The sequence below is a fragment of the Schistosoma mansoni genome, chromosome 4, assembly GCF_000237925.1.
Source record: "Schistosoma mansoni strain Puerto Rico chromosome 4, complete genome".
Lineage (NCBI taxonomy): Eukaryota > Metazoa > Platyhelminthes > Trematoda > Strigeidida > Schistosomatidae > Schistosoma > Schistosoma mansoni.
Window position 1 is genome coordinate 30682315 of NC_031498.1, and position 27919 is coordinate 30710233.

The 27919-nt window shown below is 36.8% G+C and overlaps 3 protein-coding genes across 3 annotated transcripts in view; 1 reads left to right on the plus strand and 2 right to left on the minus strand.

Moving 5' to 3' along the window:
* Nucleotides 1–15593: 15593 nt before the first annotated feature.
* Nucleotides 15594–16006, minus strand: Smp_052460 (putative cullin; the record flags this gene model as incomplete). The annotated part of the gene is made up of 2 exons (XM_018797468.1): nucleotides 15594–15706; nucleotides 15739–16006. The coding sequence occupies 2 exons, from the start codon at nucleotides 16004–16006 to the stop codon at nucleotides 15594–15596; spliced, it is 381 nt and encodes a 126-aa protein (XP_018652507.1).
* Nucleotides 16007–18399: 2393 nt separating this feature from the next.
* Smp_052470 (putative o-methyltransferase) lies at nucleotides 18400–21074 on the plus strand (the record flags this gene model as incomplete). The annotated part of the gene is made up of 3 exons (XM_018797469.1): nucleotides 18400–18487; nucleotides 19985–20161; nucleotides 20923–21074. 3 exons carry the CDS (start codon nucleotides 18400–18402, stop codon nucleotides 21072–21074), a joined length of 417 nt encoding a protein of 138 aa, XP_018652508.1.
* A 1224-nt stretch (nucleotides 21075–22298) lies between these two features.
* Nucleotides 22299–27919, minus strand: part of Smp_012560 (putative o-methyltransferase) — a gene marked incomplete at both ends in the record, with an annotated part of 11376 nt that continues 5755 nt past the window's right edge. The window contains 1 exon segment of the mRNA XM_018797470.1: nucleotides 22299–22340. Coding sequence (XP_018652509.1) covers nucleotides 22299–22340 — 42 coding nt within the window.

The window sequence follows — 27919 nt, forward strand, 5'->3', positions numbered from 1 at the left end:
AAAATCGAATGTTTCACTCTCTCCATTATCAATTAAGTTTTCTGATGGAACAATAGTATAATGAAAATATAAATAGTTCAGTTACTAAATCAATAAATAGTTTACGACAATCCTGTTATCAAACTGATCGTAATTACATACATTCAACTGTTATCGAATACTAACCGAATCAATATATTCATTCAGCATCATCAGTAAAATAATTCTCAATAACTAGAAGTAAACCTCTATCGATCATTTTATAAGTAACATCCACCTACTTACAGCATCCTAATGTTCAAACCAACCTCCGAATATACCAACAACTTGTCAAAATACATATACATTTGATGATTGTGATACTACATATGTACGTGAAACATGACGACAACTGTATGTGAGGGTGAAGGAACACATTCATTATTCCTCAAATCATATGAAAACGCTCACAAACAAATCAATGATAGCATTACACTCAATAGAGTTGGACTATACAACTGCTTTCAATAGCACAAGAATCTTACAAATAGGTCTTAATCACTACAAAGAAAGACCAACAGCAGCGCTTCAACATACGTGGACAAATATAAAGAATATTAATTGGAGAGATGGAGTACAATTTGCTCTCTCATAATAACTGATAATTATTAGGTAAATCTTAACTCCTTATCCTATTTGATAAATATGACTGATTTTCTGGATAACGACAATTACATTCAACAATTCTAACCACTCGTCTCAACTGAATATGATCAACCATTAACTGAAACAGCAAAATAACATAAATATTCATACCGATAATTACCATGTGCTCACTAGTGACTAGATTCGTGAGGGAATTGTCAGAGTTCAAATAGGAAGCCGTGACCAGTGGAGCTAATTCATGTCAGGTAGAGACAGTTATCTACCTCACTGCGATGGAAGGTAGTCGCGCAATTCCGTGGATTGCTTGAAGTTAGACATTAACACCGTTGGATGTTGGCTCAGTGGTCTAGAGGTTAGGCGTTGATACACGAAACTGGATGTTCAGGTTCGGGTTCCACGTGTGTAGTCGTGGATGCGCACTAAAGACGAGTCCCGTACTGTCTTACATGAACTCGGCTAACATATAGTATGAATCTAATCCTTCAAATTTAGACGAAAATGACACCAGAGAACACATCAGTAGGGTGATGATTAAATGCTTATCCTCATAGATTTCACATGCTAAAACATTTAGTGTACATCCGTGTTTTGCTTTTCTTGATAACAATATACCACATGACATTCTCAGACTTACGTAGTGTTTCAACAGCTGGACCGTGTCGAAAGTCAATTTTCGATTCTACACCTGCCATCTTCCATGCTGGCAAACAATAATCTTTTAAATATTCATCTGTAATATCCAAGGCTAATACACGTCCATCTGGTGGCAATACTTCAGCGATAGACAATGAACTATATCCAGTATAAACTCCTATATTCATTTTAAAATAAATGGAAACATATTTGTTGATAATGACTAGTCGTTTAACTGAAGTTTATTGATCAATCACAAAACAGTCCAATTACCACAATAACATATTCCAAACTCGTCCACATCACACTGTTGTCCAAAGAAACAGTCATTAGCTTATCAAATATATGTGAAACCAATTATTACTGAGTTAAATAACCGAAAAGTTTGTAAACGTCAGAAATTCCAGACATAATTAACTATCATCAGTAAGAATTGTACTCACTTCATCTACAATATACATAATCAACAGGGATGTGATTTGGAAGAAGAGTTTACAGTTTCAAGATTAAACTAGTTATATAGTGTTCGAATGGACAGGGAGTAGTTGGTTGAACATTCGATTAATCTAAATACTTCCACATTCGCCTTCAGTACACAATAGTATGTGTTTATGTAGAGACGGATTCATTCACTACTTAGCTATTTGTTACACTTTAAAAATACCTATTATTTATTTCTGTAAACAATACGATGTCCGATTTCCCACACTTTGACTTGAACAATCATTTCTCTCCATCGATTGACTAGGACATCTCGGATTCCGCTACCAGTCATCATCCAAATCTGCTTAGAATAGGTGACTAAATGATAATATCGATCCAATCTGATCAGAATATTTCAAAACCTGACTGATCAATTACATCGCTCAACATAAACTACGGTCAAATGTAAACTATTACAAATGAAATTCAAAACCGTTAAACAATCTACTGACTATTCGCAATTCAGTACATCAGTTCATCATATGTAGATACTTGAAACGAGAGTTACTGGCTTCAAATTCTCATGTGAATAACAATAACACCATGGATGTGCATCCATCTCACGAGTCCCAAAAACGTTGAACACATTGTTCCAGTTTCCACTTCCAGACCAATATGCAACTTATCTACGAATTTATTGTTGATATATGGTATTGATGTAGTTATTTCAATGTAATTCTCTCAGTTATTCGACTCTATCTCAATAGACACTGATCATCAGTCAGTACTGGATGACTGTACCTTCTATTTGTCAAACTCTCCTTCTTTCCATATCTGCAACTCAGTACATGATTTGTGCATACACAAACACCACAACCACTCTGATATATAATACCCAGTAGAGTAAGACGAATGATGGAATAGAGCATCCAATATGCTTAATCTTCTTCAAACAGTAGAGATAACGAGCAATTTCCTCAAAGTAACAGACTGATCTATCTAATGCTGTATCATTCCGAGTTGCTGTAAACCATTAAAGGAAGTTAAGCATTATATCCACACTCTGTTTATCCGATTGCTACTTATATATACCAATCTATATGGGTAATTAGAATGATTAATTAAAGATGAGCTAGTAATACTTGTGTATTTCACTTACTTCATCAAATCCGAGAACTTATTCAAGAAGCAGTCAGGTACATAAGATGGATATATATGCTTGTAAACAAATCCACATACACCTCGTACTTACCAACATCAAGTGTCTTTCTAGCATTAATCCCATAACACAAATTCGATAGAAGTTGCATTTCGATGCTGGAGATAAGCATTAATGACATTGGATGTTTACTAGTCTCCTACAATACATTTTTGGAAGACAATAATTGTGATGATTACTTGTAATAACCATTTTTGTGCTTTAGACAGACGTAGTGAATGATTACATATATACTGATGAAGTTTGTCTGCGTTTTCAGTAGAACCATATTCGGTTACTGACTTGAAACTGGTGAGGTCGGTCATTTTTGTAATGAGCTGTCCTGAAACAAATCGAACAGACACACAACAGTAATTTTCTAAGATTGAAAGTAAATATTGAGTGTTTTTATCATTATTTACGACTAGCATATTTATGGTAAAATTTACTTCCGTTTAAAAGTGAAAGGATGTAGGATTTTCAAACAAAAAAATGCATTTGGTGAATATATTGACTAATAATAAGTTATCAAATTACTATTAGTGATTTAAAATGAAATTCCTGGCAATCGTTTTGCCCTCCTACGTGAATATACATTGCAATGTTAATATTCACGGTGAAACTCGAAGCCAGCATATATCACCACAAATATCCACATCTTCTGGGTTTCACTACTGATGACTATTCGATAACTGACAAACCGTTGATGAAAAGAGTATCAAGGCATCTGCTCAATGAGCCTGTAGGTCGATAGTAAACAACCAATAAGTAAATGCAAATATAGTGGTGAATATTATACTCATTGAATAAGCTTGTGGATCCCATAATTCAGTGGATGACAAGCTGGTTATAGAGTAGTGGATACTGAATTTTATTTTCAGTGTGAACACTGTTGACATGATGCACCTAATTTCAGCTGAATGTTCACAACAAGTGGCCACTAGTATTTTGTGGTCTGATAACTTCTTCCTAAATGTTGTGCTATAGCCAAACACAGATGAAATAGAAAATAATTCTAGATAAATCAGACTGGTTTATGCATTTAAGCTACTAATTTGACTATATTGCGCTATTTATAAATGTTGGCAGCTGATAAACAAGTGACCAAGTTTCTCGCGAACTATTGAACTGAATTGATAAGCTACGCTTCTAATTTATTTTCTTCACTCACGTGGATAAGTTGTGCACCCGATATTGCTGTGAGAAAACGTTTGGCAATTCGTAGTATTACATAAATGTATATGATTGAGCAGCACGTCGACTTCAACCGAGTCAGTCTATGTATACCCAACGGGTAAAGCACAACACCTGTCCAGTAATTTAAACACCGGAAATGGATATTAACTGTTTTTGTTAACGATTTTTCTCACACGAGATACATATTAGTGAAGACAGCACAATTTATATTGTTATTCGTTTGACATTTCAAGTGCTTTCGTATGAACAACTAACTTATAATGTATGAAACTAACAGTCTAGTGTCAGTTAAACAAGATGATAAACTAACATGGACCACCATTCCAAGTGTAAATGCAATCAATACAGTCATCAAATACTTGATGAACGTTGTCTACACAGAACAGAACATTATAATTGCTGACAATTTTCAGTTGGTGCATTTCAAGGTAGACTAAGAATGAACCCAGTGAGATAAGATGTATTGTAAAATGGAATACACGAGTAAATCAAGAAATATATTGTTTAAATATGGTAGATGGTGTACGGATTACTCTTCACTTATTGGCATTTATTGAATTGAAGCTAATTTTTCTTGGTTGTCTTATGTTTTTGAGCAATAAATTTGTCCGACCGTTAAAGATGTGTAAACAACCGATATGCGAGTTATCAGAAAAGTTATTAGTAATCTGAACAAGTCGTTTGACACGTCATAAAAATTTTAGAAAATACTATTAGCTAATCAGTCTATTATTTATTCGAATTCAGTAGTGATATTAATTTTCAATGATGAATGGTCTCCAAATTAGCATGTGATCTATCATTATCATAATAGAACCCACTGAAATTCTGCTGAAGGAATTCAATATATGTATTCCAAAGAAGTAGGATCATCTACATTATCAGAGCTGACTTATAATAATACCATTGTCGAAATTATACATTTTTACACAACGAACTATTGGGTGAAGTTTATTTCTCTATACTCGAGAAAAAATTTGTTTAGTGGGGGTTTATTCTTAGTTCACGTGTAAATAGTATAAAAATAAGGTTACTGTTGGTAGAGAAACATTTTAAGTACTCGAAAGTTACCAGGAAGAAATACAAAACTAACAATATTTCGAGATCATCATCAAATTGTCAAAAGTAGTTTGTTGATATGAAAAGGTACAATTTATTGTACTGAGTAGTCAAACACTTAAAAACAAGATTGTGTCTAGACAGTTGACATACGATAGCCGTACCTGACTGTTTTCGTACGTTAAAAGGCGGACAAAACGTAGTGATGGTATCCCCCCATTACTGTTAAACGAGAATTCAGATTTGCTAGTTGAATCTGATCTAGCGAAAGCTGAGACATTTGCAAACTATTTCAGTGAAGTCTACTCTACGTGTAGTGTTACAACTACTTGTCCCATTGACAACGAGATACCAGCCATAAGACCCATACACGTGACCGAGGATATTGTTCTTCCATTGATAACTAACCTCAAACCTAGTAAGATACCGGGCCCCGATAGGTTACATCCACGTTTGCTGTCATCGCTTGCGGACATTATTTCAAGACCGCTCGCCACGCTCTTCAACATGTCCCTTTCACGCGCTTAACTACCTAGAGACTGGAAAGACGCTATAGTTAGTCCTATATTTAAGGATGGTCAGAGACGGATTGTATCTAACTACCGGCCTGTCAGCCTGACCAGCATAGTAGTTAAGTTACTTGGAAAGATAATTCGGGCTAAGCTACTGAGTACATAGATTCGTATAATCTGTTAACTCCAGAGCAACATGGGTTTCGTAACAAGCGTTCATGCTTAACTAACTTACTCATTGCGAGAGAGGATTGGACAGCTGCCCTAGATAACGGCCTGTCTGTCGACGTGATATTCGTAGACTTTAGCAAAGCGTTTGACAAGGTTTCACACTTAGGTCTTATCCAGAAGCTCTCGAGCTTTGGAATAACAGTTGCTATACAGGAATGGACAGGAAACTTCTTATGTGACCGCAGACAGAGAGTGAGGGTCAATGGAACGCTATCCGAATGGAAACCGGTCAAAAGCGGTATACCCCAAGGCACCATCTTAGGCTCTTTACTTTTCCTTCTGTATGTTAATGAACTACCTTTATTACTTCAGTCGTCGACATTATTGTTTGCGGATGATGTTAAAATCTGGAGAACAATAAGAAGTGAGACTGATCGTTATCATCTCCAAGCTGATTTGGACGAATTAGTTAGATGTGCTCATGATTGGGGCTTGGAATTTAATTCCAGGAAGAGCGTGTTCATGCACATCGGGCGCGGTAATAGTTACTATTATACCATTAATGGTACATCTCTTTCACGCGTTCAAGAACATAAAGAATTAGGAGTAACTAAGTCAAGACTTGAAAACTACTACGCACTGGAATGCGGCTGCTTCCAAAGGTTATCGTGCGCTATGGTCACTTCGCCGAGCATTTAAATGCTTTGATGAGGAGATGTTTCGAATTTTATATCCCACTTATCTAAGGCCACACTTAGAGTGCTGTATCCAAGCAGCTAGCCCATGTCTGATAAAGGATACTAAATCACGTGAGCGTGTCCAGCGAGTGGGGACAAAATTAGTAAAGAGTCTTTCTAAACTCCCTTACGATGAGCGTTTAAAACGTCTAAATCTTTTCCCCTTATCGTAGGACGCGAGGTGACCTTATACTGGCATTTCGTATCTTTAATTATGATCTGGGTGTTAATATGTCTTATCTTTTTGCTCCCTCCAGCACTAATAATCTCCGGGGTCATAGCAAGAAGGTTCTGAAACCGCGATCTAATAAACTAAAGGTAGGGTCCTGTTTTTCTGATCGAGTGGTCAATGACTGGAACGCTTTACCAGAACAAGTGGTATCAGCACCATCAGTGAACATTTTCAAGAAGAAGCTGGACCTTCACTGGAAGGAAATCTGTCAGGATTAACACAGGTTCATCAACCTACTATCCTTATTACTGAAGACTGATTAGCACTACATAGAGTATACCCTATGTGCATTATTTTGATTCGTCTGTATCTTAGACGTCTTTTGAGTACGTTCGAACAATGTGTACTACATTTGCATTTCATGACAATGTGTTAACGTGTCTGTTTGGAATACAGCATACGTCAAACCTTCCAACTTCACTTCTAATTTCCACAATGATCAGTCAGAGGTGATCCAGTAATACTCGGAACTAACTGATCGCGTTTGCTGGCATTTAACCCATTAGGTCATACAATTATTTGTTCTTTGAAGTGATTGAAATTTCGTAAACGATTATATTAACTGTGAAAACACTCGAGCAAAGTATAGAACTCATCTATTTTAAATGATAAGCCGAGTAGACGGACAATAATTGTGTCACCGTATATTCATATACTTAGTTCCTACGATACAGATTGTGTATAAAACACTGACCAATCGTCAGTGGTATCAAATGAACCGAGCTGGTTCCTACTTAAATGTTGTTCCAAGGTCACTTAAAAGTTGGCTTACACACTTCGATATTGTTGTTCAAAATAGTCAAAATGGTTGTGGACGGAAGAGAAGAAGCTTTCGCCTCACGGGTTTCCGTTTCTAGTAGCAGTGGATCACCAATACCTCCAGGCAAGAACCTAGGTATATTAACGATAATAGGAGAAAAAAGAAATTGGTAAATCATAATAGTATGTTATCCTTAGTCCTTAAGAATAGGTCAAGTTTCCTCTTAAAGGACTTCTGGGAAGTCTCTTGAACTAGCTCGGTCTGCAGCGAATTCCAGCATTTGGCAACTATTACGGAGAAGAAGTTGTGTCTACAGTCTGTTCTGCCATGTTGGGTCTCCAGTTTCTGAGTGTTACCCCTTAGGTTAGAATTGTGACTAAGCTTAAGTAGATGTTTAAGGGGATGACCAGAAGTGTTAAGGATACTGTAAGTCATAAGAAGGTCACCTCTAAGGCGTCTGTACCCTAACGGATAAAGGTTAAATGATTGGAGGCGCTATTCATAAGGTTTGAGTTTGAGTCTCCGAACTGATTTCGTGGCTCGACGTTGGGTACGTTCCAGAGTGTCCTTATCCTTTTGGAAGAAGGAAATACTTTATTTCCGTACTCTAAATGAGAACGAATAAAACTGTTGAAGATTATATGGAAAGTTATACAGTCAAACTGGCCAAAAATGCGCTTCAATGTTACCAATGCAAGGTTTACTTGAAAGGCATTTTTGGCACAGTTAGCGTACGACTTCAAGTCGCGGTGTACCAACACTACTAAATCTTTTTCGAATTGGGAAACTTCTAGAGAGGAGTTTCCTAAGTTGTAACTATAGTCTAAAACATGTTGCAGATGGATTACTTTACACTTTGAAGTGTTGAATGTAAGTTTGTTGTCGTCTGTCCAACTTTGAAGTCGAGTCAGATCCTACTGAATTGCTAGTACATCCTCTTGGTTGCGTCTCTCCCAAAAGTTTCACATCATCAGCAAAAAGCAACAAGTCAGATGAAAATTGTTTCGGAAAGTCGTTTGTATAAATCAAGAAGAGAAGTGGTCCTAGTTTTGAGCCCTGGGGAACCCCACCAGGACATTACATAGCCCGAGTGAAAGTGAAGTTAATCCTGACATCAAAATGTAGGTCTTCCAGATATGAAGTGAGCCAGTCAATCAGAGGTGCTTTGATACCCAATTGTCTAAGCTTTTTGATAACACATATATGGTTGACCCTATCAAAAGCTTTTGAGAAATCAAGGTAAATAACGTCAACCTTCCCCTTGCGATCAAGGTTGGTTGTCCATCCATCCACCGCAGTCAGCAGCTTGGTTATACAAGAGTGACCCTTCCTGAAACCATGTTGTTGGGGTGAGGAGGACTTTGGGGATTATAAGTATTATTGTATACCACCGCATACTAGGGACTCCATAATTTTAGAAGGTATGGAGAGAAGGGCCACCGGTCGGTAGCTTGAGGGTTCACTGCGTCGACTGCCTTTGAAAATTGGTGTGATGTTAGCCAGCTTCTACATTTCCGGTAGTTTGCCTCTGCTTAGCCAGTGTGAGAACATCGCACTAAGCGATTTTGCCGGGATTGAAGCCGCTTCCACCAATATAGCAGAATGAACCATACCTGGACCAAGAGAAGTATCTTTTCTTCGGTGTTGCAGTTTACGGTACACCAGGTCAGCACTCAGGTCCACATCGGAAAGTCCTGTGCAGGTGCAAGTAAAGCTTTCATCAGTGTAGTTGATGTGGGTCGGTTGAAATGTCCGAGATTATTGTTCAGCCAAAAGATTGGCGGCATCACCGTCGTTATCGGCCGGACCATTAGGACCTAGCAGTTAGGAAATTCCAGTTTTGGCTTGTCGAAGAGAAGCTGCATAACGGTATAAGCTTTTCGGATTGGAGACAAATTTATCGATAAGCTTGGTCTGGTACTGAAGCCTGTCTTCTTTTATTGCCTTTGCGAATATGTTCCTTATATGTTTGTATTGCATGTACGCGCCGTTGTTATCAGTTCGTTTATATTCTGCCCAACAGTGCTTTTTGCGGCCTAGCAAACGAAGAGTGTGGTTCTTGATGATTTTAGGTTGTTTGTAGCTAACTGGGACTGTTAGAGGAACTGAATGCTTAGTAGCACATAAGAGTGTGTGCTGTAAGAAATACCAATGAGCATCCAGATCATGTTGAGACTGAATATCCCAATCTACCCGTCGTAGATTGAGATGTCAAGCTAACGCATTCAACCGTTTGAAATTCCAGCACCTGTTGTTGGTGAGATATCTTAACTTAGTTTCGTTGACAAAACTGAAGGATAGGACGGCGTGATCACTTTTTCCCAGGGGAGCCAGAATTAAGAGGTCGTCGACTGGGAATTCTTCACTTGTTGATATCTAGTATAAGCGCGACGGCGTCTAACTGTTTCTCCAACGAGTTGCCGACTTCACATTTTCGAATAATCCCAGATCATCAATGAGGTTGAAGAACCGAGCCTCAGTTCAGTTGTCACCTCCAATGTAGGTATGATCCGCGAAGTTGAATCTAGGATGATTGAAGTCCCCTAGAACCAGAATATGGGAGAATCCGAGACGTGCAGAGTGAGTTAATCCTTCCAGCAAACGATTGTCGTAATCGGTGTCAGCAGTGGGCTTCCTGTAGGTGACCTCGACTAGACACCATGAAGTGTAGACAATCTTACTGAGCACCATGCTGCTTCATCAAGATTTAGAATCTCCTGGTTGTGAAGATTGTGCGCCTCCAGGCGTGATCGTATGTATAATTATTTTGAGGGTTTTGATGGCGAAATAATCAGACTTGAAGTTGAGTGCTGATGAGCAGAGATTTTTATGCTAGCTCTCTGAAAGGTGATGTGATATATTTTGTTGTCTACTAAATATTTTAGTTTTGATTGTATCCCGAAGTGTAGAAGCTCCTTTTATATTTATTTGAGTCGGATTTCTCAGTTTCAGTAACATACAAAGTTCAACCTTTCATTTTCAGTGTTTATCACTCATAGGGCTTTAAGGTCATCTAACCTTTTTGTTCGCTCGCGTCTCAAGAGATATTTTGTATTGTTCTCTCTGTGTGACCATATAGCAGTTTGCTTAGTGTAAACAAAACATGTTTGCTTTTCTTCTTTTCTATCGACAGTCTAATGCAGTGTAGCACCTGTAACACGTTTTATCACAGTGAGTGCATCGGACTCACATCGGGTGAGTACAGGAAATGCTGCAAGTCACCACCGATGCGGCTGTGCAAAGCATGCTGTTCCACTAAGCCTCTGCTTATTTTTCAGGCAATTGTACTGCCAAATATAGCCAAAATGCTGCCCTTATATAGTCAGCCAGTAGCAGATGAGTTGTCTGATTTTAAGGATGCATGGAGTGTTATAATGAGTCTTGCTTTAGATTTGAATGAAACCATCAATGTGAACCCTCTTAACAGTGGGTAAAAAATACTTAGGTGTGGGCATGTTTTAGAGAGAAAAGAAAGAGCACGCCAAGACTGCACAAATTATATGAAGCTCTAGAATATATGAGTCAACGGTTTCAGCTCCCGATTCACATATCAATGCGTACGAAACTACGGAGGATAAAAGCATGAGCTGTGCAGACGACTCAATCAAGAAACAAAATATGGTAAATGATTGACTTATAGGAACACTTAGAAAGTTGAGAAGGCAGAGTAACATCTACACGTCTGTTGGCAACTATGACTTCAGGGATAAGAGGGTTTTAGGAAACAAAACTACAGAGCTTGCCCATACGGATTTCAGTGGGTAGTCATTCATTTTCCATTGGTAAAGGTTTTAGTGAAATGAGCAAAGGCTTGTCAATACGGATTTCAATGAGAAGTGCTGGCATGAACTGAAAGACTTATATGTGGATCTCTGGTTGGATGATGGTGTTAAGAAACGATCGACTAACACAGAAACGAATTGGCACCTCCACAACTGCAAAAATAACCTTGTAACAAAGGGTTTTCACATAGTGAACGTTCGCAGTAAAACGACTTTGAACCCACTGTGAATGGTACGGGAAAGCATTTCACAGAAATTCAGGTACTCTGAAAAAATGCTTGCAGGCTACTTGGTAATATAACAGTGCCCATAAACGTGATCAACTCAGGGAACCCTAACGTCATTGCAGTCTCAGAAATATGGTTAACATGAGAGGCGTATGATGGTGATATACGAGTGCTTGGTTTCTAACTTTATGAGTCTGACAGACTAAACCGTGTGAGCAATGAAGTTGCCTTGTACACAGTAAGCACCTTTAGCATACGAGTTGCCAGGGCCGGGGCACACAACTCGGAGATATGTGAGCTACAATTGATAACCTGATGTCAACCTTATGACCAGTCTCAACCAAGTGTTTCGTAATGGAGGAAGATGTCAGTCTATTCGGTGATCTTATTCGACCATTGGAATTCATTTGTTTCTGCAGGCGTTTGGGTATGTATTCCGCTATCCTTAATTGCAGATCACAATTAATTCACCCTATGTACGTATTTTCGTATATACATAAAATTTGGGAGACACAATCGCTCACATGCTGTTTGGGTTTTCGGTGAAACGTAGATATTGCCTTTTCAATAATGACAGGTTGGGGTGCATGAAATGTCCTGTTGATGGTGAATTTAAGTGACCGATTCAACATGAGACTATTTGATTTGCCCCGAAATAGTTACATAATGTAAACTTTCATATCGGGCACCAGAAAGGGCATAGGTCTAATCGCATTGCAACTATTCCAGCGGTCTATGAGCTTCAATGAATAACCGCTATTCATTAACGTATCAGTTAAGAGCTTCGTCTCCACTTCAACAGTATCTCTTGTACGAATATGATTGATTCTATTGAATAAGCCCTTTATTAATCCGCGTTTGTAATGAATTGGGCAGTGGCTATAAAATTTAGGATATTGCTCTGTCCATGTCGGCTTTCTGTGTAGAGAAAGTTGGATGGAACTATTATCTCCCATACTAATTAGTATGCCCAGAATAGGAAGTTTATTGTTCTTCTCTTCTTCGCTTGTAAGAGAAATATGCTCTTGACTTATATTGAGTTCATTTAACAAGTGGTTCACATCTTCACATTTATCCCCTATATTTATGATGTCATTAACGTATCGTTTATACAAATACATCTTTCGAATTCAGTTTTCAGCTAGATTTTCAACATACCCCGTAAACACATAAGCCAGCAACCGTCTTAGAGGACTGCCCGTAGCTACGCCATCGATTTGTCGAAAGTGCTCCCTTTCAAAAGTGGATTTAACATTGCCAGTACACAATAATAATGAATCTTGAATAGTTTTAACAGGTAATGGCAACGTAAGTTTTTTCAATGAGATGAAGTCACATATAATATCAATAGTTTTCCTACAAGGTACATTTGTAAATAAAGTTTTCTCATCAAAGCAGCACATTGTCTTTGTTTTTGTATTCATGTCCTTTAGGTATTTAATTAATTCAAATAAATCAATCAAGATATTTCTTTCATTAATTATCAAATTAGAAGCAAATCGAACTATTGAGCTCTTGCACTGAGGGTTATATGAAAACGTACTATGTACCAATGAAGGAAACCAATGGGATAAACTAGATAATTCTAATCAAAGTGTGATAAGTAATTCAGCGTTCGAAAAGATAGATAGCCTCTGGGAGACAATTCAATAAGGAGATGCAGGGTTTAAATATTAGGAGTCGTACACATTGTAATTATTATTTTGAGAAAGACCAGTTTTTTTGTTGTTGCTATTTATGAACTTATGATTCCGTTACATGTCATCCTATTCAGCTCATGTATACCTGTAGTGAACGAGAACTAAGGTGGAGAAAATCAATTCATTGTTTGATGAAACATTATGCAGTGGCTTAGTAAAATATGAAAATCATACATTTAATGCATCATTCTCAGATCTTTGCGTTGTCCTTTACATACTCCATCATTTTTTCTACTTCTGTTGTTGTTTTCATTCCTCTCTAATTTCCTTTCTGTTCCCTTCAACTCAATCATATGTTGCCAGTCGTTCCACTTTCGATTGCGGCTACATAATACTATGTAAATCTGACACCATTAGTGAGATACACTGCACACGTATCTTATGTATAGATCTCCGCCACTTACTTACTTACGCCTGTTACCCCTCGTCGAGGAGCATAGGCTGCTCATCAGCATTCTCCATCCAACTCTGTCCTCAGCCTTCCTTTCCAGTTCTTTCCAGATGTTATTCATCCTTTTCATATCTGCTTCTATTTCCCAAAGTAATGTGTTCTTTAGCCTTCCTCTTTTTCGCCTCCCCTCCGGATTCCAAGTTGGGGATTGAGTCGTGATGCACATTGGTGATTTCCTGAATGTATGTCCGATCCACTTCCAACGTCTTTTCCCAATTTCCTCTTCAGCTGGAAGCTGGTTTGTCCTCTCCTATGGAACGCTGTTGCTGATAGTATCCGGCCAATGGATATTGAGTATTTTGCGTAGACAACTGTTTATAAATACTTGTACCTTCCTGATGATGGTCGTAGTAGTTCTCCACATTTCAGCTCCATACAGTATAACTGTCTTGACGTTCGTATTAAAGATTCTGACCTTGAAATTAGTTAAAAGTTGTTTAGAGTTCCATATGTTCTTCAATTGTAGAAATGCTGCCCTTGCTTTGCCAATCCTCGCCTCTACATCTGCATCCGATCCTCCTTGTTTATCAACGATGCTTCCCAGGTACGTGAATGTTTCCACCTCTTCCAGAGTTTTGCCACCAAGTGTGATTGGTTTGGTTGGTGTTCTCCGTGTTGTATTTGACAATCTTGTTTTTTCCTTTGTGAATGTGGAGGCCTATCGATGCAGAGGCTGCTGCTACATTTGCTGTTTTCGTCTTCATTTGTTCGTGTGTATGAGATAGAAGAGCCAGGTCATCTGCGAAGTCCAAATCATCTAACTGATTCTGAAAAGTCCATTGTATTCCGTATTTCCCCTCATATGTCGAGGTCTTCATAATCCAGTCAATCACCGGAAGGAAGAGGAATGATGAGAGTAGACAGCCTTGTCTGACTCCGGTGCTTACTAGAAATGCGTCTGTCAGCTGTCCTCCATGTACCACTTTGCACTGTAGTCCATCGTATGAGTTTTGGATAATGTTGACAATCTTTTCAGGAACTCCATAGTGTCGAAGAAGTTTCCATAATATTCTCCTGTCCACACCGTCAAACGCCTTCTCATAATCAATGAAGTTGACGTATAGTGATGAGTTCCATTCAACTGATTGTTCAACGATGATCCGTAGTGTCGCAATCTGGTTTGTGCACGACCTATCCTTACGGAATCCAGCCTGTTGATCTCCGTCACGCTTGGGATTAATTTATTTGCTGTATCTATCATCTTTTGGTTTACTACCTTCCTGCGTAGATATGAAGTATGGTAACTTGGTGTGACAAACATCTTTGCTAGATCTCATGTCAATGTTGGTTGACCGGCTGAAGTCTGGAATATCCAGGTCACTACAGTCGAAAATTCAACAGCTTAATTTATGTTCTTTGTCACGCCTTTCAGTGAAACAAATTATTGTGAGACCCCTAGATCACGTGGATTCAAACATCACCTTCCAGTCACAGAAGCCATTAATTATGTATATGTTTCAAACATGATGCATAATAAATAACCGAATGAAATATTTCTCAGTTCAAACAGTTAGTCAGCCATTCTAAACCCCCTTATTCACTGCTGGTATGTTGACATTATGATCACATCTAACGTCCAGGGACTTATTTATTATGGAAACAACATCGTGTTGTAATACCAGTTTATCGTGAATTTGCGAAGTTGTCTATTGGTTTTTCTCCCTCTCACACACACGCAAACTCTCAGGCTTTCCAAATTATTTTATGATATGAAATCTGCTTTGTTATTTGGATGAGTTGGAGTATGTGGATTTTTGGTAACTTACTCTTAAATACATTGAAGTTTAAATAAATGCTTCGACAACTTCATAAACATCTAGGCGAAGGCTATGGAGACACTTATCACTGGTTCACAAACGAATGTTACAAATCTACAATATAAACAGGCTACCTAGAAACTTTGAGATGAGACATCATGTGAAATAAAGACGAAACAGAAATAAACTTTTTTTCAGAAAGCCGAACCATAGAAGAAGAACCATCTTCTTGAATAGTTAAAGCTATAAAAGTTTAATACAGATATACGACTTACTTCCTTTAATTGTACTACCATTGACTTCTTCTTGTTTTTGTAAATAATCTGAAAATTTCGCATTCAATTCTCTAGTAGCATTGACATCTTGAAACATTCGTTGTAATTTTGCAGTGTATTCAAAACCACAAGCTTCTTTTAATTTGGAAATCATAGAAGCTTCTGCATCCTCGGATACAGATTGATTGTAAACTAAACGGCGAGCCAGTGTTTTACTATAGAATTTTTGAAAGACATCTTTATCTTCAATGTAGCGGAATACATTCATCTAAAATGATTAACGAGAACGAATAAGCAAAACTACATAGTGACGGAAAGCGGAGAAGGGATAATAGATATCGTGGGTATTTTAATTATAGATTAACACAAATTCATTTATACTGATCGTCTTTTGAATATATTAGCGATAATTTTATAAACAGAAGATGAAAGAATTATGCAGTCTGTCTGTAATCAGTAAGACTACATAGAAAAATAATTTACAAAATATTGAAATACTTACTACTTGTCCAAGTGTTTCTTCCAAATCATCCAACTGAATATCTTTTGCACTGAAAAATGAAGAAAGAGACACTAAACAGTTAGAACTTAACCCATATATACGAACTTTTATATATATACGTCCATTTAGCTTCAAGCGCCATCGGGTTAACCACTTAGCTACAAAGACCAGATAGTCGCTGGCTTGTGCAATGTGGTGGAGTTTTATTCATTTGTATTAGTTGTTTAAATGTTTATACTTCAATCGATCAGTGTCTTTTTCATTATTATTTATGTTTTTGAGAAATAATTAGTTTTAATTGGATATTTGGTTTATACTAAGTGTTTTACTTAAACGAATAAACCAGATATCTGTTTCCACATGAAATCTCATGAAGTAGTCCCTATAGCATATATGACTACATCCAGGGTTTCCTGTTGACCACCTCCAACCACCATCTTATCTCAATATATATAGTGCACGCAGTGTCGAGCCACCTAGACTAGTGGTCGCATTGCAACTTGATCGATAGCATTCGATCAGCACTAACAAAGACTTGACACGACTGACATTGATCACCACCCAGTGATTGATCAATCGTGAATACATCTCAGTCCTACATGAGGTCGCTCGCGGCCTGGATAGCTTGGTGGTAACGTCTCTGACTTTGAAGCTGGGTGACACGGGATGGAATCCACCAGGGAGCATCAATTACCTCAAAATTACAGGTACATCTTGCTGACGAGTGTCAGGTAGCACGAAACCCAGGTTTAGGGTTTCCTGTTGATCCCCTCCAACCAGCATCTTATCTCACCATACATGAACATGTTAGTAATTTGAACTTACCTACTGATTCTATTGATAATCTATTGAGTGAATAACATAGAATATAAATTGCACTCTTCTTACAAAAATCATATTTTACTATAGAAAAGCGAGGTAGGATCGTAGATGCTCACTACTGAGGAATCCTATACTAGAACGAGACGTCTGTTCAATGCTTACAGGTGTTTCGTGGTGGTCTAACCACATATGGTCAAAACTTGTACAAATGTTATTTTCTATTTTATTGGTACGATGTGGTCTCTTTGATTGATATATAAACTTAGTATGTTTGAAATTTAGTGATCCATACCACAGAGGCTGTTATAGGTGTTCTGGACTTAACTGGTTGGGCTAGACAGATAACAGGACCAACAAATACTCTAGACTACTCGTACAGGTTTCCGTGTGTCATTTGGTACAATCGATAATTCACTGTCATCTAATTGGCGGTCTTATCACGTCATATGTTAACAGGGTATTCACTCGACCAAAGCTTATAACACATATGTTATAAAATACATTAAGTGCATATGATAAATTATTTCAATCAATGGTACATGGTTGATCTACATATATATGTAATGAAATATATCAATGATTAAAATAAACTTTACACAGCAACTTAATCCAAAAATGTATGGTTTGTTCAATTGAGTAAAGATAAACAAATGATTCCTAATATGTTTGTATAATTATAAACATTTAGGTGATATGGTTACTAGTCTAGAATATTTAAATGAATCATTTAAAACAAATTAACTAGTTTATTCATAAAAAGAATTATGTAAGCAAGTTCTTTGAAAATTTTCATTTCAATGATACAGCTGATGGAAGATATTGACCTAACTAGATCCTTTCATCACTGACATGTTGAAATGCGAGTGTTCGTATGCAAGACCGATAAGTCCTGTGTTCGAGTCCCGAGTGGTGGGATCGTGTATATGCATTGCTGAGGAGTTCCATAAGAGGATGAAATGGCGGTCCAGCGCTTCCAGGTTTTCCATCATGATCTGGATTACATTGACACATGAAGTCAACTATTAAAAAAGAATAGTTAATAGACATTAACTTAATTGTTTTACTTATCAAATTAAAATATATGTTTCTCATGTACAACCTCTTATTTCAGAAGATTCATTTGAGAAATAGACATTCAATACCAATCATATCAATGAACAAATTTGCCAGAGACAAGAAAGTAACTGAATATGGTTGTACAGTGAGTGCAGACAAAGTTCATCAGTATATATGTGATCATTCACTACGTCTGTCTAAAGCACAAAAATGGTTATTACAAGTAATCATCACAATTATTGTCTTCCAAAAATGTATTGTAGGAGACTAGTAAACATCCAATGTCATTAATGCTTATCTCCAGCATCGAAATGCAACTTCTATCGAATTTGTGTTATGGGATTAATGCTAGAAAGACACTTGATGTTGGTAAGTACGAGGTGTATGTGGATTTGTTTACAAGCATATATATCCATCTTATGTACCTGACTGCTTCTTGAATAAGTTCTCGGATTTGATGAAGTAAGTGAAATACACAAGTATTACTAGCTCATCTTTAATTAATCATTCTAATTACCCATATAGATTGGTATATATAAGTAGCAATCGGATAAACAGAGTGTGGATATAATGCTTAACTTCCTTTAATGGTTTACAGCAACTCGGAATGATACAGCATTAGATAGATCAGTCTGTTACTTTGAGGAAATTGCTCGTTATCTCTACTGTTTGAAGAAGATTAAGCATATTGGATGCTCTATTCCATCATTCGTCTTACTCTACTGGGTATTATATATCAGAGTGGTTGTGGTGTTTGTGTATGCACAAATCATGTACTGAGTTGCAGATATGGAAAGAAGGAGAGTTTGACAAATAGAAGGTACAGTCATCCAGTACTGACTGATGATCAGTGTCTATTGAGATAGAGTCGAATAACTGAGAGAATTACATTGAAATAACTACATCAATACCATATATCAACAATAAATTCGTAGATAAGTTGCATATTGGTCTGGAAGTGGAAACTGGAACAATGTGTTCAACGTTTTTGGGACTCGTGAGATGGATGCACATCCATGGTGTTATTGTTATTCACATGAGAATTTGAAGCCAGTAACTCTCGTTTCAAGTATCTACATATGATGAACTGATGTACTGAATTGCGAATAGTCAGTAGATTGTTTAACGGTTTTGAATTTCATTTGTAATAGTTTACATTTGACCGTAGTTTATGTTGAGCGATGTAATTGATCAGTCAGGTTTTGAAATATTCTGATCAGATTGGATCGATATTATCATTTAGTCACCTATTCTAAGCAGATTTGGATGATGACTGGTAGCGGAATCCGAGATGTCCTAGTCAATCGATGGAGAGAAATGATTGTTCAAGTCAAAGTGTGGGAAATCGGACATCGTATTGTTTACAGAAATAAATAATAGGTATTTTTAAAGTGTAACAAATAGCTAAGTAGTGAATGAATCCGTCTCTACATAAACACATACTATTGTGTACTGAAGGCGAATGTGGAAGTATTTAGATTAATCGAATGTTCAACCAACTACTCCCTGTCCATTCGAACACTATATAACTAGTTTAATCTTGAAACTGTAAACTCTTCTTCCAAATCACATCCCTGTTGATTATGTATATTGTAGATGAAGTGAGTACAATTCTTACTGATGATAGTTAATTATGTCTGGAATTTCTGACGTTTACAAACTTTTCGGTTATTTAACTCAGTAATAATTGGTTTCACATATATTTGATAAGCTAATGACTGTTTCTTTGGACAACAGTGTGATGTGGACGAGTTTGGAATATGTTATTGTGGTAATTGGACTGTTTTGTGATTGATCAATAAACTTCAGTTAAACGACTAGTCATTATCAACAAATATGTTTCCATTTATTTTAAAATGAATATAGGAGTTTATACTGGATATAGTTCATTGTCTATCGCTGAAGTATTGCCACCAGATGGACGTGTATTAGCCTTGGATATTACAGATGAATATTTAAAAGATTATTGTTTGCCAGCATGGAAGATGGCAGGTGTAGAATCGAAAATTGACTTTCGACACGGTCCAGCTGTTGAAACACTACGTAAGTCTGAGAATGTCATGTGGTATATTGTTATCAAGAAAAGCAAAACACGGATGTACACTAAATGTTTTAGCATGTGAAATCTATGAGGATAAGCATTTAATCATCACCCTACTGATGTGTTCTCTGGTGTCATTTTCGTCTAAATTTGAAGGATTAGATTCATACTATATGTTAGCCGAGTTCATGTAAGAGATTGAAGGGTAAGAATATAATTTAAAATCTCAGTGATTCAATGCAACATTTCACTCGACAATCTGGTCCAAACGTTTTCAAGGATATATGATCAAACATCAAAATGATCGAATATAAATAGGTACAAGGTTCTTCAGCTAATTATATAATAAGTAGGTTATCCAATCATGTTATCAATATTTCAAGTAAGTATTTGCTGTAGTGTGTATTAGTTTCGTGTAACGTGTGTAACGAAAAAGTGTGTTAGAAAAACAGACGGTGTGTGTAAGTGGAGTGGAGGTGTGAGAAGTTATTTAAATTTTGAGTGAGATCATGGTATATTCGGAGGTTGGTTTGAACATTAGGATGCTGTAAGTAGGTGGTGTTCAAATCCAGTATCCTCAGCCTCGTGCACGAATTGAGAATTATTTTACTGATGATGCTGAATGAATATATTGATTCGGTTAGTATTCGATAACAGTTGAATGTATGTAATTACGATCAGTTTGATAACAGGATTGTCGTAAACTACTTATTGATTTAGTAACTGAACTATTTATATTTTCATTATACTATTGTTCCATCAGAAAATTTGATCGATAATGGGGAGAGTGAAACATTCGATTTTGCCATGATTGATGCTGATAAAGAAAACTATAGTAATTATTACAAACTATGTTTAAAACTGGTTCGACCCCGTGGAATCATCGCCATTGACAATGTAAGTTTGCTTTATTAACGAGCATATGTTTTATGTATCTCAATCAATGTGAAGTCACTTTTCATGACGAATCGATATTTTAATGACTATAAATGGATCTTCTGTTTGAAAACATCTCACCCTCGAAAGTGCTTCTACATTTGAGACATTCTCCAGGAAATAGTCCACATGTTCAATGAAATGTGAAACCATAATAATAAATGATTGTAGTTGTACACCTCCTACTGAATGATAGCCCTACATATTTCAAACCAAACTGTATATCTTGGATTCACTGACTGGAAGTTATTGATTCGAAGGAATTTCAAGTTGACCTGTTGTAATAGTCCTAACCAACCATTACTGACTTGTGCCTTAAAATGATTCTTGTTATTTGCATGATCACGGTTTAACTGTTGATGATAATCTGATGTACAATATTGATTATCTTATAGATTATAATCAGTGTCTGCACCATTCTGCATGACACTTATAAACAATCTACTTCCTAATGAACTGATGAGTTGTCTTATTTCTGTTGCTCCTACATTTCACTCATCTTAATTCACCATCTCTCTGTTCCAGTGCCTAGAATGTAAGAATAGAGAAGAAAGAATTTCGTAGAATTTATCATTCGGACTTCAGTCCGTGGTAGTATGAGGAGTGGTGTTTATCAGTCTTCTTCTGACTTCACTTTCAATTAGTCTAAATTCACATTTTGACAAGTGAATTGCGTAATACAGAAAATGATCCACTATGCTTATCCGTAGCTCTTTCCAATCCCTTAGTTCATATGTTGGAAATCAGCTATCTGGGATATTTTCACTTCCTGTTTCAAACTCCAAACTGCAATCAAAACACTTGAGAGCTTGATACTGAAATTTCAGATTTTCTGTATTTGGTTGTGGATCGCTAAAATCTATATTTCCGGTTTGATAAGACTTGTGAGAAGAAGGGTTATGTAAGTTGGTCCGATATATTGAATGAAACAAATCAACAGACCAAGGAACCTTCTGTTTTTCGATTTAGGCTATTTGTAATGTAACTGAGAATAGACATTCTGGTGTGTGAATATTACACATGCTTACAGTATCACCAAATCGTACTAAATAATTGTATTTTATATCATTTTGATAACAATTTCCTCTCCAGGTTCTATGGAGCCACCGTGTACTCGACCCGAATGATAACTGTCCTCAAACTGTCGGTATAAGAGAAATGAATGAATTGATAGCTGGAGATAATTGTGTTCGGGTTTCTCTCTTAAGAACTGGAGATGGATTGACAATTGTTGTGAAGAAATGATCCTGGTTATGATTTTTTTTCAGAATGCATACATCCTTACAGACATAAACACGTTTGATTGATAAACCGAATTGCTTTGATTTCTATCTCACATAAATATTTCCCATTACTAAGCTGTCATTATGTGTTGAGCACGTACTGAATAAGATGTATTTCATTACATTGTAGCATCAATGAAATCGTAGAAATTTGATTGAATCACATATCTCATTGACAACATGTATGTTAACATCATATGATTAGTATCTCATTTCGATCATAAATATAAGATGCCACTGAGTAATACAATCTTGTTCACATGATTGTTCTGTTTTGAAATTTTTTAACCTTCAGAGTGTTTACTATAGGTCATGACCATTTGAGCATAGATTCAATGTGGTCACGAAACTGTGACATGGTGATTTATTGACTGATCATTGGTAGTTTCACAGTTTTCTGTTAGTGGGTAGTTCTATGTTCCTACACAATCTGTGTGAAATGTGATTATCATCACGAAGATGAGTGTACAATTTCTGTGGTATATTTTAGCTACGCATATGTTATACACCAGAATGGATTTTACATTAGGCTATCATAATAATAGTCTGAACATTACTTACGTGTTGCTTTTAATCAGTCCTGATGTTTATGAGAATAGACAAATCCAAGTCATCTATCTGTAATATGATGCAGCACATAAATTCAACTGTATTTGAATCAGAAGGGGCTTTTGTGGAGATTTTAGTAAATTTATAATTGAAATCATGAGTCAATTGAAGCTAAACCACAATAGAAAACCTGGAAGCACTGGACGGCCGTTTCGTCTGGGACTGCTCAGCAGTGCGCATCCATGATCCCGTCTCGCGAGATTCTAACGCAGGACCTATCAGTCCTTAAACTCTAGACCACTGAGCCGGCCGGCATCCAACGGTGTAATTGTCTAACTTCAACCGATCCACAAAGTTGAGCAACCGTCCATCATTGTCTTCAGTGAGTTGATATCTCACAACAGACCTGGTTGTACTCCAGTGAAGATGTAACTGAATTCAGAGAATTCTTTTGTGCTACTATTGATTTGATGCAGACAATGCTTATGAATAAGTCCCAGTGATGACGGAAATTGATTAATGTGTGCGATCGCCAGATTCACAACTGTTACTTTAGTGTCCATCTCTTCACTTATCTGGTTGACCGTAAACACTAACTCAATTGTCATAACTGAGAATTTAGGAGGAAAGATTTCGAAACTGATATTCAAAGGAATAAAGCGAGAAGTGACAGCTAATACTCAGTACAAACAGGAAAAAACATGCGAACAATTAAAGTTGATCAGACAGATTGATAGTTTTGTTGAAATGACGAACGAATCTATGATAGACAATAATTGAAAACATGGAAGCGGTGGACGACAGTTTCAATCTAGTATGAAATTCATAATCAGTATACATCGATGACAAAGAAATCAGTGGTCGAACCCAGAACACACAATCTCACTCAACTCCCAGATTAATGAATCGGAATCCACTGGAGTGTTCAAGTATAGCTTGCTAGTACTTTATCAACGAATAAAGTATGTTACAGAAACTGTACAATAAAATACTAGTTACTGATGAATAATATAATTCGTAAATATACACGTCACAATGACGGATGTGGGTGTGCTTGACGATGCTGATCCATTCACTGAAATTATCGGTATAAGAAAAATGAGTGATCCGTTAGCTGGAGATAATCGTGTACGAATTTCTTAAATACTTCAGATGCATTGACAATTTATGTGCTGAACTCACATAAAAATGAATGGTAGTTTAATTAGCGCGATCTCTCAATAATATTTACCACATATAGATTGTTGTAATGAAATATTACTGTACTGAATCGTGTCGAACTACACGATTCGGAACAACAATATAATGAGTAAACGAAATGCAAAATAATCTTCAACCAAACACGCATTATTGCTTCGAATAGTTCTCGACCTAAACTTCAACTATTCCTCAAACAGTACGATGCGGAAGTTTCATTAACTATTGATAATGCTGAGAATAGCGTATGGATGTTTTTGAAAGTTTCAGAGTGTTCTCAGATATGGCTGACCTCTATTTTCATCCTTGACTCTTGATTCAATCTGTGTGAGTTTGTGTTTTGCAATGAACTGGAATTCAACGTGTGACATAGAAAGCATAAATATTGATGAGATTAGTCTTAATATCAGGCTTACAGTACATTTAATGAAATGTAATTCAATCATTAACATACGAGCTATCAGTTTAACTAAGCACGGCTTTTCCTTGATTTCCTAGTCAGTTTGATTATCACTTTGAATCACTGCTAGGTTATGTCAATTTCAAATATAGTCTAGTTGAATAGGATCTTAACACAACATTAAGTGACTCAGTATATCGTAAAGTCGATTCATAAGCAAAAGAATAATGGGAAACGATAACCAGCAAAATATGCTATGGTTGGGATTCTATCTATCTTACAAACTGGCAATCTACCGAAAAAGTGGGAAAAGTAGTGGGTTTTTATCTTTTGTGTTGAAATGGGTCTGATAGCCTAGCAGACAGCAGTTGGATCTCCATGAGATTACAAACTGACCGCAGTTTGATAGGCATTGAAAATCTGCAAACAATAACCAGCCGTTTCGTTTTAGAATGAAACGCCTCAGGAGTGGTTATGCAAAATACCATCATCTGGGACCAAACCAAAACCACTTTATTGAGGAATTAAATCACTTTCAACATAACACTTTTCACGGAAATGAGCATGGCATCGAAATGTAGGAGAATTCGTTCGAGGTATTTAACCCATTCATACTTGATATACAAATGACAGACAGATATTAACAGTCAGCAATATAATGTACGAAAATTCTGATTTACCGTCACATGTTGAGAGTGAAAACAATGAATGGATGAATTCAATTTCTTGTCTATCGTAGTAGGATTATTGATCAAGTCAATTCTCAATAGCATTCCGATCAGCTCGTCTTAAAGTTTTGTGTTGAAACTCACTAGATTCTTGTGTTTGTGAAAAAGGTCTCCGACATTGGAAAGTTTCTCTGCTGCTAAATGTGACCTGCATATTTTTGACGGGATTCAACAGTGAAGTCATCCATCCTTCATTGTCTTCGAATGAAGTGAAAATGTAAGAAAGCATACTCAGTGATGACAATAAAATCGGATGACATACTGAGTTGGAAACAGCATGTGGCTGAGCTAATTGATGACCATTACAGATACATAGAAAGCTTCATCGGTTTTCACACTCATCATTCTCTTGACATGTCGATTATTGGAGTACTTTCGGTGATATCAATTAACTCACAAATATCTGTAAGTTGCATATGCAATGAACAGAGATAGAGAAACTTCAGTTTAAGAGTAATGTTGTATGGGATAAACAAATGAATCCTTAACAACAATCTCTGACTCTCCTCTGTATAGTAATCCTCAACAATAAGAAAGGCATGTTTGTTCATATTCACCGTTCTACTCAAACGGACATGTAATGTTTACTTTAAAATTTTCGTAACTTCACTGAACTCAACAACAATCTTCAAGGAACTTATTCATTCCCAAATTCATAACACAATAAAATATACCTGTTAAGACAAACATTCATCAGGAATGTCATAGACATTCTAACGAAAAGAAGAATACTCAAGGAATAGGGATCTGCAAACTCATGAAATAAAATGTTAAAATTAAAATGAAATGCCATTAGTGAGGTTATGTTGACATGTGAAATCGGTTAGGAGTAATACGTGAAAGTAGAAGGAGATATGAAAGATGGTGAGATCTATGGAATCTCATAGATGAAAACAATGCTTGTATAAGGAACTGAATGAGTATCTTCAGTGAAAATAGTTTTAAATTATCCGAATGCGTGAAAAAAAAGTTTTGACAATGTTAAGAAAACGAAGGGTCACGGTCTTCCTTTACCAATTAACGATGAATATCTTTGTATTTGACATTAATCAAATTATCCAAAATGGTTATATTTAAGCGTTTGTTGTCTACCATAGGTACTTACTTACTTACTTACTTACGCCTGTTACCCCTCGTCGAGGAGCATATGCCGCTCACCAGCATTCTCCATCCAACTCTGTCCTGAGCCTTCCTTTCCAGTTCTTTCCAGTTAACAATCATCCTCTTCATATCTGCTTCTATTTCCCAAAGTCATGTGTTCTTTGGCCTTCCTCTTTTCCACTTCCCATCCGGATTTCAAGTTAGGGATTGCCTTGTAATGCACATTGGTGATTTCCTTATTGTATGTCCTATCCACTTGCAACGTATCCGGCCAATGGATGTTGAGTATTTTTAGTAGACAACCATTTATAAATACTTGTACCTTCCTGATGATGGTCGTAGTAGTTCTCCACATTTCAGCTCCATACAGTATAACTGTCTTGACGTTCGTATTAAAGATTCTGACCTTGAAATTAGTTAAAAGTTGTTTAGAGTTCCATATGTTCTTCAATTGTAGAAATGCTGCCCTTGCTTTGCCAATCCTCGCCTCTACATCTGCATCCGATCCTCCTTGTTTATCAACGATGCTTCCCAGGTTCATCATATGACGTATGTCTCATACAATAGTGATATCTTTTTCATTAATCAGATAACAGTGAACAAACACGGGAGCCTCGAATGCTCACCTCCTATGTTTCAGAAATACAGATGTTTAACTGAATCGATCTGATCATAATCTAGTCATTCGTAACTGGCGATGATTTGCGTGAATTTTTTTAACAATCAATTTATATTTGTTCCTTCAACGCGGTACCATACTGGAACATTATTGTCTATCACGATTTGTCAACACATTCCTGAAATTCTGATATGTATGAAATTCAGTTTCACTATAAAATAATGTGGTTAAAATGATGAACTCCTCCAGGTAATTCTTATCTGTTGTTTTGTTAACAATTTTATTATTTCAGTGTTGATATGTAAAATAGAACAGTGAGATCACAGTTTGAATACCTGATTAAGAAGTTGTTAAACGCCTGAGCTAAAATTTTCTAATTGAACAGACTATCTTAATAAAATCGACCTTGGGAATTACAAGAAGCTTAAACACCACTCTACCTATGGTAGACCATACACACGAACAAATGCAGATGAAGACAGCAAATGGAGCAGCAGCCTCTGCATCGATAGGCCTCCACATTCACAAAGGAAAAAACAAGATTGTCAAATACAACACGGAGAACACCAATCAACCCAATCACACTTGATGGCAAAACTCTGGAAGAGGTGGAAACATTCACGTACCTGGGAAGCATCGTTGATAAACAAGGAGGATCGGATGCAGATGTAGAGGCGAGGATTGGCAAAGCAAGGGCAGCATTTCTACAATTGAAGAACATATGGAACTCTAAACAACTTTTAACTAATTTCAAGGTCAGAATCTTTAATACGAACGTCAAGACAGTTATACTGTATGGAGCTGAAATGTGGAGAACTACTACGACCATCATCAGGAAGGTACAAGTATTTATAAATGGTTGTCTACTAAAAATACTCAACATCCATTGGCCGGATACGTTGCAAGTGGATAGGACATACAATAAGGAAATCACCAATGTGCATTAC